We start from the raw sequence: 18,952 nt of genomic DNA, 5'->3' as shown, positions 1-18,952 counted from the left end.
TCGCTGGTTCCTTGATCTGTGCCTCAAAACGTGCGTAGAAGTTATTCAATGCATCCAGCAGGGAGGCATCACTACTGCAGGCCTGAGGAGTTGGATTATACTTCGTGATGGATTGAATTCCCTGCCACATGCACCGTGGGTCTCTGTAGTTCATGAAATGCTGTGGATTTTCTGTGCATGAGCACGATTTGCTGCCTTGATGGCCTGTGACAGTTTAGCTCTGGCTGTACAGAGAACCTCTTTGACACCAGACATAAAAGCAGCATTTCTAGTCTTCACCTGAGTGCATACTTCTGCAGTGAACCAGGGCTTGGGATTAGCCCGATTTGTGATGGTTTTGGAAACAGTAACATACTCAATACACTTGCTAATGTAGCCAGACACTGAGGTTGTATACTCCTCCAGGTCCACTGAGCCGTTGTAGGTGGCAGCTTCTTAAAAATGTCCTAGTTTGTGCATTCAAAACAGTCCTGCAGTGCAGAGATGGATCCTTGGGGCCAAGTTCTCACCTCTTTCAGGACTGGTCTGATTCGTTTCTGGATGGGTCTGTAGGCTGAGGTGAGAAAGATGGAGATGTGATTCAATTGTCCAAGGTGGGGCCAAGGAGCAGCCTTCTATGCACAGGGAATATTTGTGTAAACAAGGTCCAGCATGTTTTCCCCATGTGTGGCTAAGTCTGTGTGCTGATAAAATTTGGGGAGTACTGCCTTCAGGGATGCGTTGTTGAAGTCACCCGTTGGGGTGAACAGTCTGCAGCTCGCTTATTTTCTCATAGAGTTCACCCAGGGTGTTGTTAACATTATCACCATTAGCTTTAGCATCACTGTAAGAGGGGATGTAAACAGCCACAACGAAAGCTGATATGAACATTTTCGGTAGATAGAACGGTCTACATTTGACTGCATTTGGCACATGCGGTTCAGCATCACGTCTTCTACAGTCCTCATTTCTGTCCAACAGACTCCCATCCTGCATGGCAATATTATGCAACATACAACATGCCATGGGAATGCTGTGACCTTCTGAGGACAGTATTGTATTGTTTATTTGACTTATCTAAATATCTGAAACACATTATTTCTTTCAATAACAGTACATGCTTAATTCTGCTATTGAACACGAAAGGTTGTTTAATGATATGGTTTGTTCTATACTTAATATATATTGTTTTTATTTTGGCGTTTTATTAAATAGTATGATTACATGAAAGGACCAGATGTACTGTATTTAAGAAATGTATATATAAATGAAATAAAATAAAATAACACAAATCCATTAGTACACTTCGAGCATGTATCTATGTCAATAATGAGGGCACTTAAATACCGTTTAATAATGTGCCACTGACTTCAAATGTGGTTTTTGTTGGTCAAAAGCGCAATGACATTGCTCTGCCTTACAATAGCAACGCATCGACAATGCTCCCAGCCAAGCCTCATTTAAAAAACACCACTCTTATAAGTGGAAAATGGGCAAAAAATCCTTCTGCTATTTTGATGACGTGCACATATGGTGTGAAAGGGAGTAACGATCCTCTCATTCATAGGGGTAAACTCCAACATACTGGCACTAAACCAGAGGTCTTTAAGTAGACCCACATTTCAATGGGAAAAATGCTAACACTAACTATGACTAACTATGACAACCTTAACCCCTACCCTGCCCTAACCATAAGTAACCAGGAAACCGGTCCCCATAAGGGAAAAAAAATGGATATTTATCACGTTATGGGGACATTGTGTCCCCATAAGGATAGGTAAACCCGCTCACAAAACCCCACACACACATACACACACTCAAATATTCAGTCTAACAACAGTGTTAAAAACAACATTTGCGTGTCTCATTAGGTATGTGTGTTAATGTTACTAAAATCAGTGCAAAAGGGTGCAACTACAAGTCTCTGACAAAGTGTTTTTACTGTGTCTTTTCATTCCAACTTAATTTATCTAAAATGTAAACTTGTTTACACGGTTCAGTGGTTAGCACGGTTGCCTTACACCTCTGGAGAGCAGGGTTTGATTTGAAATAAAGAGACAATGCGGGGGAAATGGAAAACCAATAAGTACAAACAGGTGAGACTAGCCTCTGGCCTCTGGCCTCTAACCAGCCTCAAACCCACAACCAGAGGGCTTCATCTCTGAGCCACATGCTCAACCCATGGAGCTAGGCTGAGGTCTGCAAAACCGGGAAAACACATTAGGGCTGAAGGGCTATGAGACAGAGAGGGGAAATGGGAGATGACCATGCAGCAACGCCTGCTGGACAAACAGGAAAGAGACACAAAGGGCAAGGTAGTTTGTCTTCTGAGTCTGGTTTGTGGTAAAAGCTATAAATAAATATTTAACATTTTACTAAGATGTAAAATGCAGGCAATTCTGAGGATGAAATTAAAGCAAACATCAGTTATGAGTTTTATATAACAACTGAACGTCACTTTGGCTAAGGGCATCTGCCAGATGCTGTAAATGAATGCAACTGAACATCACAAAATAAACAGTCATGCGAAAGAAAGAAACTGGAGTAAGACATTCACAATGGCGACTGAAGAACAGAGATTCTGATAAAAGAAACCAATTTCTTCTACTGAAGTCCACACACCAATTGTATCACTGCGCAGAGGATATCAGCGAGATGCTCATGCTCATATCTTTTGTGCAGTGACATGATTGGTGTGTGGACTTCAGTAGAAGAAAATAGTTCCTACAATAAACTGCTCTCCACAAAGTATATGAATTATCTTGTCTAACTGGGTCATGATTTCTAATAGTGTACTTTTTTGAAGCTTAAATCACCACAGAAATAATTCCATTCAGTCCCATTATATTCAAGAGAAAACCAACATTTATATAGCTGATGTCTCCAAAATTACGTAACAGCCGAACAACCTGGATGGATAGATAGCACTAAATCCCTTCTAAAACACATAATTTTTTCAGTTTAGGGGTGAACTGCCCTTTTAATCATGGGGTTTAAATGCACATGGGTAATTTATGCACTTTGGGTGGATAAACACCAAAATATGGGCATGTTGCATGTAAATCACCCTTAACAGGACATTTAGGCACCCTCATCTTGATGTACTTCAACTGACCGAAACCAAATTCATCGCAAGTTTCTGGGTGGATTGTGAAACGATCCATTTTGAATTCCAATTTGTCCTGCATTTTTGTGCACTACATAAACTACATCAAGGGTTCCCAATGGAACTACCTGACCAGAACACTCGCCTGATTTGTAACCATTCTAGAAAATGGCTTAGAATACTAAAACTATGCAATTGATTGTATTGTATTATTTTATCAGCAATACTTTCTAAATATCAGTCCAGGCTGCTAATAATGCTATATTTACACCATATTCATTGGTTAGGCATATTTTCTTGTAAACAGAATTGTTCTGAATATAGAGGGGGAAGAAAATCCAAAGTATATGGATTTGTTCTTAAACACAATATAGGTCCTTCTCGTGAACTCATTAAATAGCATATTGATTTTATCTAATTTTTTTAATTAGTTTGACGACAGATGCCGGGTGGAAACATTTTACACATAGTATTGTCTAAAATGTTGTAAAATGTTGATTTTCCCTCTGTTTTAGTTAATTGATTGTGGAGTAAAACAATTGACAATACAAAACAACTGTAGAAATTATTGTGCATTTTGGGTTACTTGCAGTGTTATTTAATCTAAAACCTGTAACGGCAGTCCCTATTTGGGGAAAATACTTGAGGGATCATTAAATCAGAGCTATAAATTACATAATTTTTATATACCTAACAAGTTCAGGCAGAGGTGAATAGTTCCAGTCCAGAAAATAAAAATCCAGATGAAGATTTTGTTTCAACCAGCCAGTTAAGTACTCTGTGACTGTGACTCAAAGGTCTGCACAACTGGTTGGTTAAAGCAAAATCTTGGTCTGGATTCTTACTTTCTGGACATGAACTATCCACCTCTAAGTTCAGGTAATGTCAACTGACAAAATTCAAACATATACCTGTGGTGTGCAAAAACTTGTAACTGACGTGTAAAATATATTTCACATGGCAAAAACATTTTTGGATGTCCATGTCTTAGGAATGTATTTCATATTTAATATTTTTCTTGCATATGGGACATAATAACTTAATGCAATGTCAATTGCTCTGCATAAAATTCAAACATAGCATTTCGTTTTTGTCAAAAGATTCTCATGTTTGTGAAAATAACCAAATATAACCATAGTAGGCTACCGCCCTGCTTTCATTTTCAAAATAAAAGAGTCTCTGCGGATTTCGGTTAGGTTCACAATGTAAATGAAACAGTCTATATTCTACAGTTTGCTTGTAGCTAAAATCATCTAAGGTGATTGTGGGCATGATCGCGGTGATGAGGGGAGACTATGCTTAACTGAAAAGCGTGTAACTTTTTAAGCACTTTTTAAAGTTCTTGACTCTTGTATGAGGACTGGGTTGTGTTTCTCATCTGCATTTTTCTTGTTGCCAAAACTATCAAAACTCTTTTTTCTTGCTTGATGAATTAATTATACTTCTTGCATAGCTGTGCCTTACCTTCTCTTTCAGGTTCAGTGTAGTGAGCATGTCCGTGCTGCTTAAGAGAGGAAGCACTTACTGTAACTCAAACACGTGTAACTTTTTAGGGATTTTTTTTACTTAACTGCATGATGAGAGAATTGATCCCTAACACCGGGACATACAAGGAACACAGGACATAGATTCAAACTATGTGCAGGACTAATTATGAGCAATGACACTAAGTTTACAATGCTTTATGTGTACAAAGGCAATTTATGTACAATACTACAAATGAAGGACTTTGTCTCTGGTTTGCAACAGTCTAGTTCCTTGGGTGCTTTCTTAAACAACAGACTTCCTGCTAAGTGAGATAGCTTTACTGAATGCTCTACTTTTCATACAGTCCCTCTCCGACAGCTTGTCACTCATAAACCACTCTAAACCTGTCAATCACATATTGTGCACACCTCAGTCTGAACATAAGCAAAAACTGAAACAAATGACTATTGGGAAGTAGGTGCTTTAATTATTTACATTTCAGGGATCCCTTCACCAGCTCTGAACCTCTCACACTCTCGCAAATTCCTAATGAGCGTTTTCTGTTTTGTTTTTGTCAATATTATTGTGCTGAAAGTACCAGATTTGCCAGATGAAGTACATTTGTTTTAGGGGGGCATTCTCTGCTTTATGTCTGCTTATGACAGTATAATGTCTTACTTTCTCTTTTTTTGTTTGGATGTTTTTTGTCATAATTTTTCCCCATCAGGGTGCAGGTAAATTGGACAGCCAGAAGTCCTGGCCACAGCCCAAAGTCATCACATTCGCCTGGAGACGATGGGCAAGTTACAGCGGGCCAGGGAGGCAGAAGCGCGACTGGGTCATCCCACCAATCAATGTGCCTGAAAACTCCCGGGGACCCTTCCCTCAGATGCTTGTCAGAGTGAGTGGCCACTCAGTCAGTGTGGGAGTGTTCTGTAATAATGTTGCAAATTTATTGATTTCATAACAAAGGTTCATTGAGAAGCAATGTTTAACATATCTACACATATGTTCCACCCAGACATTTTCTTTTTATTAAGTGTTACGATTTTTTAACTGACTCATTCAGCTCTGTTCTTGCTTTTTTGCTATTAATTGCAATTGTTGGCTCCCAAAGTGATACTAAACACAAATATGAGGCATTTTGGCAATAAATCTGTATAAAAATAAAGATGATTGAACAAACACATAAAACTTCACTTTGAGAGGGAATATGTATTGCATTGAAAATTCTCTGAAAAAATATTCTGTGTATTTCACTATTTACAAAACTCATTTACTGTTTACGAACGTAATAGGTTATTTATTCTTGCCTTTAATGCATTCAAAATGCACTCTACAGAAACATTTTTTCCACTGCGAGATAATAGAGATATTGAGGGTTCTGCATCATGTAACTTTAGTTAAACCCCTTGTCTAAAGATCAGGGTCAACTTACATAGCTGTTCTTCACACAAAACCATAAAATGTAGATGAGAAACACAGTCCAGTCCTCATACAGGAGTCAAGAACTTTAAAAAGTGCTTAAAAAATTACACGCTTTTCATTTAAGCATATTCTCCCTTCATCACCGCGGTCATGTCCACAATCGCCCTAGGTGATTTTGGCTACAAACAAAATGTGGAATACGGACTATTTCATTTACATTGTGAACCTAATTGAAATCCGCAGAAACCCTTTTATCTTGAAAATGAGGGCAAACCAGTTGCTAGTCAATGCCATTAAAAACCCACATATCTACCCTATTAAACATAGAATGGTCACCAATTAGGTGAGTATGCTGGTCAGGTAGTTCCATTGGGGACCACTGACCTAGTGTATGTAGTGTATGTATGAAATGTATATATCTGTACGAAAATGAGGAACAAACTGAAAATCAAAAACGAGCATTTCACGTTCCACACGGAAGTATATGATACATTCAGTGTCAGTCAACTGAAGTACATCAAGACGAGGGCGTCTTTGTCTATGCCACTCTTGCATTAGCGCAAGTACACTTACAACTGCAAGAACACACTATATTTCCTTTAAACCTATTTTTTTACTCATTTTAATTGAAATAATTATCCTTTTAATCAACCAATTGTTTAGCTGATGTAACTGATTCTCCTGCTAGGCACGTTGACAAGGCAGATGTCACATAAATCTTGCATAATGGTAACGTACTTTGTATGTACTTATGTATTTGTATATATTCTTCCATTATATTATCCTTACATAATTATACAAATTATTTACATGTCTTTTGAATTGTGCAAACTGCAATATTAGGTTTGACCATATGGAGCCACATGACTTAATACAGCACTCCAGAATGTATATTTTGTGTAAGTGCATATTTAGTCCAATTATTATTATTATTATTATTATTATTATTATTAGTCCAATTGTACTTAAACCCCAGACTTAAGTCTGTGGAAGAATACGCTTAAGTGAAAAAAGCATGCAGCTATGCACTTTATTAACTTAAGTCCATGGGGGAATAGACCCCACAGTGCAACACTTCCAAGTTTGACTCCATAATGATGGATGATGCTGTGGACACTATATGTATGTGTGCAATTTCTTATATTCAGAAGAAAAAAAACTGAAAATAACTATAGGAACCCAACTGACCCAAAATGGATCTTAGTTTTTCAAGGTTGCAGATTATTCTTAACATTTATTCTTAGCAACATTATTACTTTACTTTAATTAATGCTTATATTCAGATTTTGGTATAGATGGGACTTAGAACTAGCAGATCACTCTAACAGTGCCTTTTGTCATCCCAGACAAATTGGAAAACATATGCTGGTGTCAAAGATTGTAAAGCATTTTCCATCTGCCATATTTAATTATCTTTTTTTTCCAGCAAGAATGTAGTCTGCAGAAGAGTCTCAGTCATCCAGGCCTCTCCCTGAAAGATAATTTGGGTTGTTGAAATGGCTGTGTCACTTCATATTTGACAAAGTCAAAGTCAAAGAAGATATAGAATAAGGGAATTTTTTGGTAAACAAGGTAGATGGATAAAAGTTTCACCAACAAGCTCTCAGGGAGATAGATTGAAAATGAGCTGTAGACACCATTACTTACTGTGCAGGCCAATGCATCATGCTGTCATTTACCTTGCTTAACGACCTGTGAAGCCATCTCTTGTTTCTTTTTCCTGATGCTTACGCTTTTATCTAGAGTGACTTACATCAATTCATATGTAATTCAAAGAATCTTTAGACTTGCTACCTAATGATCATCCAGGGTTTTCCCTGCAGCCCCTTTTCCTAGGACCACTTAGCAGTCACAGCACGAACAGTATCTCCAGAACGCCACCGAGAAATTATATTATATAGAGGCTTTAATGCCAAGTCGTCTATTAATAGCTTCAATAAACAGGGATACATATGACCACATTTTCTGGTTTTTAAAAACTCAAAATCCCAAGCATGCATTAAAGGTTTCTATGTTTTTGCATGTACAAATGGCAAATAAATCTCTTATATCTTGAGATCAGAAGTAACACTGTAGGTGATAAAGCATATATTCTACTTCTATCAGGGAATATTCTGCTGTAGAAATTGATAATTTGAAAGTTAAATTACTATATAGAAATTGTTTTAATACCAAGTGGTGTATTAATAACGTAAATAAACAGGGACAAAGATTACTATATTTTTGGTTTTTAAAAACTCAAAATCCCAAGCATGCATCAAATGTTTCTATGCTTTGAATTTAGCTGCAACCACTCCAAGAATAGTTTCTTGTGTGAAAAAGGCCATCCTCCAGGAGAACAAAATGTACACACCCCTATAATTCAAGAAAGTGTAATTTAGGCAAGACCTACAGAAAAAACTGCATGTTATTTTCAGCTGCTGACATTGGTGCATCTCCACAGATTTTGAAAAGAAATGAAGAGGCAGACAGTTAAATAAAAGATTAAAAACTATTTAAATCAGATATATAGCATATATGACTTGGGTTTTTTCTGCATGGTATGAAAAACAGCAAATTCTCCAGAGTGATTCTGCTTGAAAGAAAAAGAATGACTGAACAGAGAAAATCTCTTCCTGGATTGCTTGATTGGCAACTTCAGGAACACATGTGAAAAAAAATAAATGGTGGATCAGATAAGATGCCTGCAATGGGAATGCAAGCATCAGAACTAGACCTTGGAGTAATTAGAGAAGGTTGCCTGGTCCAATGAATTTCGGGTACATGTCAAGCATCTATGGGATGTATTGGACCAACAACTTCAATCTGTGGCTACACAGTCGTATATGTAACAGGGTTTGATTCATGAGACAGTACTCCCCTAACCAACATTAAAATTCATTCATTCACATTTTTCATTGACAAGTCTTGACCACCCAATAACCTGTTGATGGATTGTGGTTTTTTCCTCCTCTGAGCACTCTCAGTAGGTATTGACCACGGCTGACCCTGAGCACTCCACAAGTCTTGCTGTTTTGGAGATGCTCTGACAGCCATCTTGGCATCTTTGGCCCTTGTCAAAGTCACCCAGATCTTTATCCCTGGCCATTTCATTTGCATTCAACATTCAGCATGTCTAATATAGACAGGCTCCGGGGGGTCCGGAGCCTATCCCGGAAGCAACGGGCACGAGGCAGGGAACATATATATATGTTGACAATAAACATAAACAACATAACTGACAATACAGTTATGCTGAAACATTTGAAAGCTGTTCTGAAATTCTGTGTATATCCCCTGCATTTTATAATGTTCCTTTTCATCTTTCATTTATGGTGAATCCCTTTATGATGGCAGCAGTGCATAACTTGTATAGTTCAAGAGCTCTGTCTGTTCAAATAATTTTAGTTTTACCTACAACTAGTAAAAAACACATTTCAGGGTATGGAGTTCAAGGGAATGCCTGGTGAGTATATGGAGATCATGCTATACACCCTAAAGGCACAGTCTCCTTATGTGTATATGTGTATGCATTGTTAATAAGTAAATGCAGATTTTTGTTGTATGTATGTGTGTGATAGTAATCAAGTATGAACTGTACAGGTGTTCTGTGCTACATGTGTACCCATAAAACACATATATATAATATTCCAATTTAAAAATCCAGGGTGTTTAAATAATTTAAATAGAAATTGATTTCTTTGTCATCTGGTCAGCACTAATAGTTTTCTAGGAAAAAGTAAATAGACTGTCGTTATTTTAATACAGTAAGACCTCGGACATTCGTGAGGCTACATTCCATAACCCGTCGCGAATGAGGAGTCACTAAAAATGGTAATATGAGCTTATTTCTATAGTTTAAATCCTAAATATGGTCCCGAAACATTTAAATTTCATTTACAATTTAATTTCTTTTGCATTCACAGTAAGGTAAAATGAGTAAACAAACCCTTTAAGTGTTTGTAGCAAATGCGTTTTGAGAGGGAAACACGTACGGGTTAGTAATTTGCTATGTACGTAAACATTAGCACCCTTCAAATAAATTTATAATTTTTGTGCGTTGAATTTACGTTAACGTGTACTTACTATTAAAAGATAACTATTAACTATTTTCTAATATTTTCTAATATGTAACCATTAGCGTTCCTGTCACGTATTGCCGGGGCACAGACCGGGGATGCAGGGACAGGACGCAAGGAATTTGGGAACACAGGGTTTAATCAAAAGGCAAAGACAAGCAGGACAACGGAACACCTAGCAAACTCAAAATGACGTTAATAACTGGACTTGGAAATATACTTAAAATCAGACTGAAATACACAGGATTAATGACAGCAATTGGAAACAGCGCTGGTCCACACGAGGTAGATGAGGGGGCGTGGCACACGGGAGGATCGGAGGAGCAGGTCATGACAGTTCCAAAGGGAATAAACTTTGCGAATGGGATTCGCGTCTTGTAAAGTTACAGTACAGTATGTACATAAAAAGGAACGTTTCCATAAGAATGCCACTTTTTTAAGGTATTTTTCAACTGATTTATATTGTATGTCTTGAACTTTCCTCAAAAACACAGTAGAACTAAATTTTTCTTACCAATTTTACACTTAAAAGCATGAAAACTTACTACGAATTATTACGAAAATTAAACATAAACACTTTTGTAGGGTTTTTCGAGGATTTCTTTAGTGTAAGAAGTTTAAGCTTCTAAAAGACAAATGGAACCTGGTTTATCACTTCACAACATGTTTCAGTATTGGAAGGATTAGTTGCAAGCATCAAAAACGGACATCATTTCAAAGCATTAATGAAATTAGTCTAGATTAACCCTTCCCTTAAAATACAGTCATTTATTAATCAGATTATCTCAGGACGACCTGCAGAGACTGAGGGGAGGGGGAATATAATTTTCTAACATCAGAGAGATATAATTGAACAGCCCATAATCCTTGTGAACAAGAGAAGAAACTAGCTTGCATTTTTAATTATTAAACACCCATGCTGTGCATAGTACTTAATTAATAATAGATAATATTACAGAGGCATGCCTAATCCCACAACAGCTTGTAGCAATTTAAATTCATTTTATAAAGAATTACAAGAAGTGAGCCACATCTGGTCTCTGATATGCTCTACTGAACATTGTACCACCAGCATCTGTCTGCTGGCTAACCTCAGACGAGGGACAGAATGTGTGGTCAAACAGTGTATTTACGAAGTGCTTTTTAGGTCACTGCTGCAAGGTGGCACAGTCCCTGACACCTTGAGGGACAGAGGATAAGCTCCCTGCTCTTTGGGGGGGGTCCTGTTCTAGAAGTGATTCAGGGCTGTTAACTCAATCCACTGACATGTTGCCTTCTAGTTTGTATTTGATCAGCACCTCACTTGTTTGATTCCACACTTCCACTGGCTTTAGGATACTGTATTCGTGGAGAAAGGTATTGTACTTCAAGGGGTTTAAGGGTTATATACCCATTGTTTACAACAACAGTGAGCGGCAGAAGGTTTCTTTGAATTTTATTGCATTCTGATAACCCTTGGGGAAGATCTTTGGGAGTGGCAAGGATTATGCAGGATAAGGATTCAATAATAGGCTGAGAAATTGTCAGGAACCCTGTTCTAGCCCTGCCTGGATCCAGCAGTTATCCTGGGTCTTCAGCTAAGCCAGGTACCCTTCCACAATCATCCTCACCTGTTTAGTAAGTCCACCTAGTAGTAACTAGTACATACCAGTTGTTTGCAAAATGCAAATCAGCAGTTGCTAGGGAAGGCAATTAAGCTTTTTAAGTGCTTTACCTTACCTGCTTCAGTGGCATGTGGCACGCAGTGACACAAAAATAACAGTCTTCTGGCTGTACGAGATGTGCTGAGACAGAGAAGTGATTAAATTCTGCTTTATCGCAATGATTTGCTACAGACAGCCATTTCCCTATAATAGATTTGGCAGCACTTGCCCGCTTCATGCCAGTAAAGCACTGTGAAATGGGAAAAATACAGCTGAGAGACGTGTGTGATTGTTTTGTCCCCTGCGACAATGTTCTTCCAGGTCCATACAGGTCCCGAAAGAGCAAATAGTGAGATTTGTTTTTTTTTCCGTTTTTTTCAAATAACTTCAAAGCAGTGGCGAGCAGAATGAGAGATGAGGGAGATTGTAACCATGGCATTGTGTACCAGACACTACTAACAAGTGATAGAAAAAGAAAAAGATAGACATATGTTTATAATACAGTGATTGTGTTATCCTGCCCATGCAGCATAGCCCCTACACAGTCAGCATTGCTGCCTGCTGTCGCTACTGCGCCTTTTAGAAGCAAGGCCACTGTTCTGGGACATATCCAGGGACATCTGTTTGTTTTGTGAGTTTTCAAAGGTGTTTCCCACCTTCTTCTCAGAAGGGCTCAGACAGACCACCAGGCATCCACTGTCAGCCAGCTGTCTCTTTACACAACCTTACCATGCAAATATCCATATCCTGAGTATAAAAATATCATGAAAATTTCTCATTACCTACCAATTATGTTTCCTATACTTTTTGCAATCTGTCATACAGTATTGTTTAAAGTTAGCAGTGTATCATAAAAAGTTACTTTCCCCAAAAATTATAATGCTAATTATTATTATTATTATTAGTAGTAGTAGTGGTAGTAGTAGCAGCAGCAGCAGTAGTAGTAGTAGTAGTAATATTGTCGTTGTTCAAAATAACACTTTTTACGTTCAGAAACCAGAGTATGTGTCCAAAGGTCCCAAGAGCATGTCAGAAATTAATGTATTCAAACACACAGTTATTTATGCATTATGGACTCTAGGAGGTCTGAAGGGCAGAGAAAATCCAGCAATTTTTAAGTTATTTTGAGGAGATATCCATTTTGTACTGAGTAGGCCACAACATTTTACATTAGTTACCGGTCAGTAAAATGTCCCAAAATGTTAACCAAACCACACATATAATTCATTTCAGTGTTTTATTTTTTAAATGTACACTAAGCACAGGAGCTATTGCCAACTCATAGGGCAGTAAGAAAAGAATTTCAGGGACATGCAGAGACTCTGGAATCGACTGTCCCTAAAGAAAGCTTTTATGACCAGGCAGAATAAAGGAATTATTCCACAGCGTCATGAGGTCCATGATTTGCTATTGAAAAAAACCAGAAAGACCATTCAGCCTCTGCTCTACAAAATCACAAAAGGAAACGGGAATATCCGGCTATTTATATACAGTATTTTAATGGCTGCATCTGCCCTATTCTTCCTCCTACACAAGAAGATGGAGGGAATTTAGTCTATTGTTCATGTCAAAAGAAAGGCATTAGGATTTTGTGAAGTACCTGCAGGTCAGAATGTTTTTTTTTTCCATCAATGCTCTACATACACTCATTTTAAAAAAGAAATTCAATTTACTAGTAATGGCTAGTTATAATGTCCTAATAGTTTTTTCAGATGTTGTTCTTAATATGTATCTGCATTGTCAATCCCTAGGGGCATGACTATATGTACTGCAGAAGTTAGGAATATGTCGATGCCCTTTCTGTTCAGTTATCTTTAAAGAACATGTTCACATTACTCTGGTCTACTGGGGTTTCAGATAGTTCACCTTTGAGTGGGCCATATGAAGCTTGTCAAATGTGCCGTCTTTGCCAGAAGGAAAAGGGGTAAATTCCAGTTGGCTCCATCCATGTGGTTTACAATGATGCACTGCTCCTCTGGCCCCTGAAACACAGCCCCATTTAAACTTTTGAGAGGCATGTCACACTTCTCCATAAACTGTGACATAAACTGGCAAAGTGAAACAGCCTTCTGGACTTATGTCACTTTTATGCTCAGCAAATCCTTCTCAAATATTTCCTTAGTTGTCAGTGTTTCTTTGCTTGTACATTTGAGCATAACAATTCTAGTTATTCTATTATATTGAAACTACACTGATTGTCTGATCAATATTTCAGATAATATATCTGCTTGTGGACTTACAGGGACCAATGTCCGTCCTACATGACATGGTTTATTATGTCAGTTTTTTTTTTTTTTAATAAGGAGAAAGAAAACACGTTGGAAAGAGAAATTGATCTTTTATGGATTTAGACAAACAAACTAATTTAGCTACTTCAATGTACTGTAACTATGAGTAATCTGAAGTTTGAAGAATATAAAAAAAATTCTAAAAATACTGATTAAAGACATAATGGGCCCTATTTTCCACCGGTGCCAAGCGTGACGGAAAGTGGTTTTGCTAGTTTCATACCAGCGCATTGGTTTTCACACCATGCGCGCACATCGTCAAAATAGCAAATGATTTTGCGTCTGCTTTCCGCTTGTTGGAGTGGTGTTTTTTTAGGTGAGGTGTGGTCAGGTGCATTGTCAGTGCATTGTTATTTTAAGGCAGGGAAAGGACATTGTGCTTTTGACCAAGTCAGTGGCGCATTATTAAACGGTATTCAAGAAGCGTGTTTTATAAATGTGCATATGCATGATGCTCATTATTGACACAGGTATGTGCTCAAGGTGCACTAATATAGTTATTTTACTGTATTTAATTTCATTTATATACATTTTATTATAGCGTACATCTGGTCTTTTCACATAATCATACTGTTATTGAAACACCAAAAGAAGAACAATATATATTAAGTAAAGAACAAACTGTAATCACTTACTCTAATTGAAAGGACATTTGGATTGCTGAAAATGCATTTCAGATGTTTAGATATGTCAGGTGGAACATTACAATATTGCTGTCAGAAGGTTGCAGTATTCTTTGTGGCATGTTGTATGTTACATAACATATTGCATGCGTGATGGGTGTCTGTGGGACATAAATGAAATGACAATATCTACTACTACTATTATTACTGCTACTACTACTACTACACTGACACCAAACACAAAGACGACTACTACTAGGGATTAATAAAATGTCAATTATTATTATTATTAAACAAATGCTCAGCTCCCCTGCTAGGCTCTAAGCCCCTACATATAAAGTATAACACACAGGTGCAACACATGAGGTCAATCAGGGCAGGATAATTGGTAATAACAAAACACAATATGGTAAGACAGTAGGCAAGCCTGACAGTAACCCCCTCCTGAGGCATGACAGATGACATACAGCACCGCTGCCTGGCAGGCAACCCTTTTTAGGCGGTCTGGTGTCTGCCTGGGGTGTGCTGCAAAGACCTTATGCCATAGACCAGACAGGACTGGTGACAAGACTAAGGCCAGGACTGAAGATGGCACTTGGGGGAACAGGACTGCAGAACTGGGAGGAGACTTAGAGCCAGGGCACTGGTGTCTGGGGAGGCAAGGGCAATTAGGGCAGGATAACTGGTGATTACGAGACACTATAGGGTACCACAGTAGGTAAGTCTGACAAATTTGAGGACTGAATAAAATCCATTGGTATATAAAGAAAATAATATGTAGTGCAATCAAACAAATGTTGAACAAGAGTGAATTTTATTTTGTTTTCTTTGTTGTTTATTGAATGCTTTTGTGTTTGATAGAAAACGTCAGACAGTTATAACTACATGGTAACCTCATATTTCTGAGATTAAGTGATTATGATGAATAGAGTGAATAGAGAATGTAACATGCTCCTTTTTCTGGTTACCTCTTAACTGTGAGTTGGGAAACAAAATGTCCATTGGTTTAGCAATGTTGTATTTAGAACTATTTGCAAAAACAAACTTGAAAACTGAAATATTACTAAAAAAATAAAACCAAAACCATAAGAAAAATTATTTTACAGTTCATTGCAACTGACAGTTGACTTGTATGAAAGAGAAAAACTCCTGGGGCCTCATGTATAACGACGTGCGTAGAATTCACACTAAAACATGGCGTATGGACAAAACTAGAAATGTGCATAAGCAAGAAAAAATCCAGATGCATAAAACTGTGCGTAAGCACAAATCTACGCACATTCCCTTTATAAATCCCAATGAGCATGAAATTTTACGTACGTGAATGAACCCACAGCCACCCCCCCGACCCGCCCATAATTATGTATGTTTACATATGTAAATCTGTATAAATACCCTCTTTGTTCTATGTTTTTCTTAAACAACAATGGATAAACCACGTGGGAAAAAGAAGTATTTCAGTGAGTGCAAAGTGGAGGTCATGTTAACAGAAATCGAGAAAAGAAGAGTGATATTATTTGGTGGTTTAAGTAGTGGCATCAGCAATAAATGAAAGTTGACGGAGTGGCACAGCGTGGTGGAGTCAGTTAAAAGTGTTGGTTCCGAAATTCACACGGTGGCTGAAATTAAAAAGAAGTGGTCGGACATTAAAGTCGACGTGAAAAAACGAGCACAGGCGGAGGTAGCGGAATTCCCGGTCTCACACCCTTTGAGCAACGAGTTGCTGCGTTGATTGGGGACACACTTTTGTCGGGGTAGGGGGACGCCGATGTCAGCGCGGGTGAGTTTTTCTCGTACCATACTTGTTTGAATTACATGCATGTTTATGAATAATAACACGTAGGGCGCAGATGCGGTGTTCTTCCATTGAAATCTTCCATTGAAATCTTTATTGTTAATTGTGGTGCCAGTTAATAAACCAAAATGTTGTGCTATCTGATTTCCAATATAAACCATATACTGTATATATAGGGAGTATTTAGACAGATATAAAAATACAATTTTGTGTGTTAATTGATGAGATGCAAAAAGAGGACAAAACTAGGAAAAAAAGATATTGATGCTGCACAGTAAATACCAAACAAAACAAAAAAACTTGTATGCCCATATTTTGTAAACAGTGCAATATTCCATCATAATTAGTTGTACAAAAGCTTTGTGACTAATACAAAAACATACTATATTGTGAGTGACATACTGCTGGCTTTTCCATTGTCATAGCGACTAGGAAAACTTCAGGAGCATTTCTCATTGTTTTCATCTCACCTTTTTAAATAATTCAATTTCCTTACTTTTAAATGTAAATCATAACATTAACTATAGCAGCAAGTTTGAACACAGCTTGCATTTTACATATGGATCATTTAGCAGTTGTATGGTCAAACCATAATGTTTCTAAAGGTTGTATATGTATCCCTCTCCTTGCCAGAACATAAATCAGGGCCTTTGTTGTCCTGAGCTCTGAGCTTCAGCAAAAATGTGTTTTTCTGTGGCCACAATGCAGTTATTGGGTAAATGACATTCCTTCTCTTGGTTTCACTACTAGATTGGGGCTTTTTTTCTACAAGTAATTTACCCAGTGTGTCTCTGAGAAATATAATAATAATAGTAAAAAACACGGGATATATTTGTATTTCTCAGACAGCACTACCTTCAGTCATGTTGAAGATAACAACTCTTGATGTTGATGTGACCTCTTGATCTGCTCCTTCTCAAGCAATTCACAGTTTGCCAGCCAACATTAGTTTGCTCAACCACATAAACAGAAATAGAATAACAGACAGAAAGAGTAAAAAAAAATAGAATGACAAAAATGAAAGGCCAAAAGGTAAATGATAAAAGTGGATGAAGTATTTAAACATGTGGCTGTGAGAAATTTCCTGTTCTGCCACTTTCAGTCCTGGCTGCTGTTCCCCACATTGGCCATGCTACAATAACACAAATATGGGAACCTTGGTGAAATGTTATGCCTTGTTTTCAGTGGTGTTTGTGGAAGTAGAATTGTTATATCATTACAGGTGTTGGCAGTATACTGAGTGTGGTCGCACTAGGAGTGTTTCCAAAGCCACAAGCAGTGTGCACAGGAGACTTGACAACAGGAAATTTCTGGGGAACTCCAAAGCTGTAATGAATACAGAGTAGCTGTGAAGTCACAGTTCTAGAGACAGAGCTCTATTAAATGCAGGAAAGTTCTGCACTACAGTCCTCTCTTCTTGGTGTCATTGTGAATTAGCCTTATGTATTAAGATTAATATGATTATAATATTTATTCATATTACTTAGCAGTGGCGCTTTCAATTGTTGGCTTAAAGGCAATGTGATTCGATACATTGGAGATATTTCTATCATTATTTTTCCATCACAATACAATTTGATGGAGTGATTATTTGATTATTTTGAGAACCTAAATTAAAGCCTTTTTTTAACTTCACACAAAAGTGTCACAAATATTACCATTGGAGCTTAATTAATTAATTAATTGATTAAATACAAAGAAAGCAGAACAACAACTAACCTGCTTTACTTGCCATTTGCACAAGTATATTGGTATGCTTCTCTTTGCCAATCCCATCTTGCTCTCCATAGCTTTCAGGGTCAGCCAACATGCAGCTCCCCTGGAGCTGGGGCTAAAGAGCCTTGCTCAAGGGCCCACTGACATGTGACTATTCTGGTGAGGATCAAAGCGGCAATCTTCTGCTCACAGGCACAGAGACTTAACCTGCTGAGCCACTCACTGCCAAATCTTGGCACCTAAATTTTTATTATTATTAAACAGTGAGAACACAGCTGTGTAAAATTGTCAAAATGGAAGCTCTCCCTGACTGGGGGTTGATGGCAGTGAAACTTGCTGTGCCAGATGACCTAGATTCAAGATCGATCTGCGACCCAGACTTAATAATGAATTATAAACATGTTGCAGGCCGGTACTTTGACACTTCTTCCAAGTGGTGAATGAGGTGAGAAAACCCCTCATCATTCACTATGGAAAATGGCTGATTGTGCATTGAACCATCTCCGTTAATTTTATAGTTCTGTTTTTAACTCTGGTGCTGCAAATTTTAATATTTATGAAATTTATAAAAACATATTTATAAAAATATCAGCTAGCAATATTGGCCATGATTGACACATCGCACCAATGCCAATATCTTAATTTTCAATGAATATCGACTAATACCAATATGTTACTCGATTTGATATGCATCTCTTACTTAGCTAGTTATCTACATCAGAGACTTAGATATAATAGAATGACTTTTTTCAGCTACAAAACAAGCATTTCCTAAAAGCATCATGGTGTGTTCCATCCCACAAAACAGGGGCAAATCCCTGAAAAGCATTGTAGTGCTATAATCATTAG

The 18,952-nt window shown here is 37.7% G+C and overlaps 1 protein-coding gene across 2 annotated transcripts in view; it reads left to right on the top strand.

Moving 5' to 3' along the window:
- LOC111832835 (cadherin-4-like) overlaps positions 1–18,952 on the top strand; it is a 362,676-nt gene that overhangs the window by 226,754 nt on the left and 116,970 nt on the right. For both annotated transcript variants that reach the window (XM_072715730.1, XM_072715731.1), the window contains one exon: positions 5,280–5,453. In XM_072715730.1, the coding sequence (XP_072571831.1) occupies positions 5,280–5,453 (174 nt within the window). The remainder of the gene's footprint in view (positions 1–5,279; positions 5,454–18,952) is intronic.

Source organism: Paramormyrops kingsleyae, chromosome 8 (genome assembly GCF_048594095.1).
Source record: "Paramormyrops kingsleyae isolate MSU_618 chromosome 8, PKINGS_0.4, whole genome shotgun sequence".
Lineage (NCBI taxonomy): Eukaryota > Metazoa > Chordata > Actinopteri > Osteoglossiformes > Mormyridae > Paramormyrops > Paramormyrops kingsleyae.
Note: the sequence above shows the minus strand (reverse complement) of the source record. Positions and strands in the feature narration are given on the sequence as shown.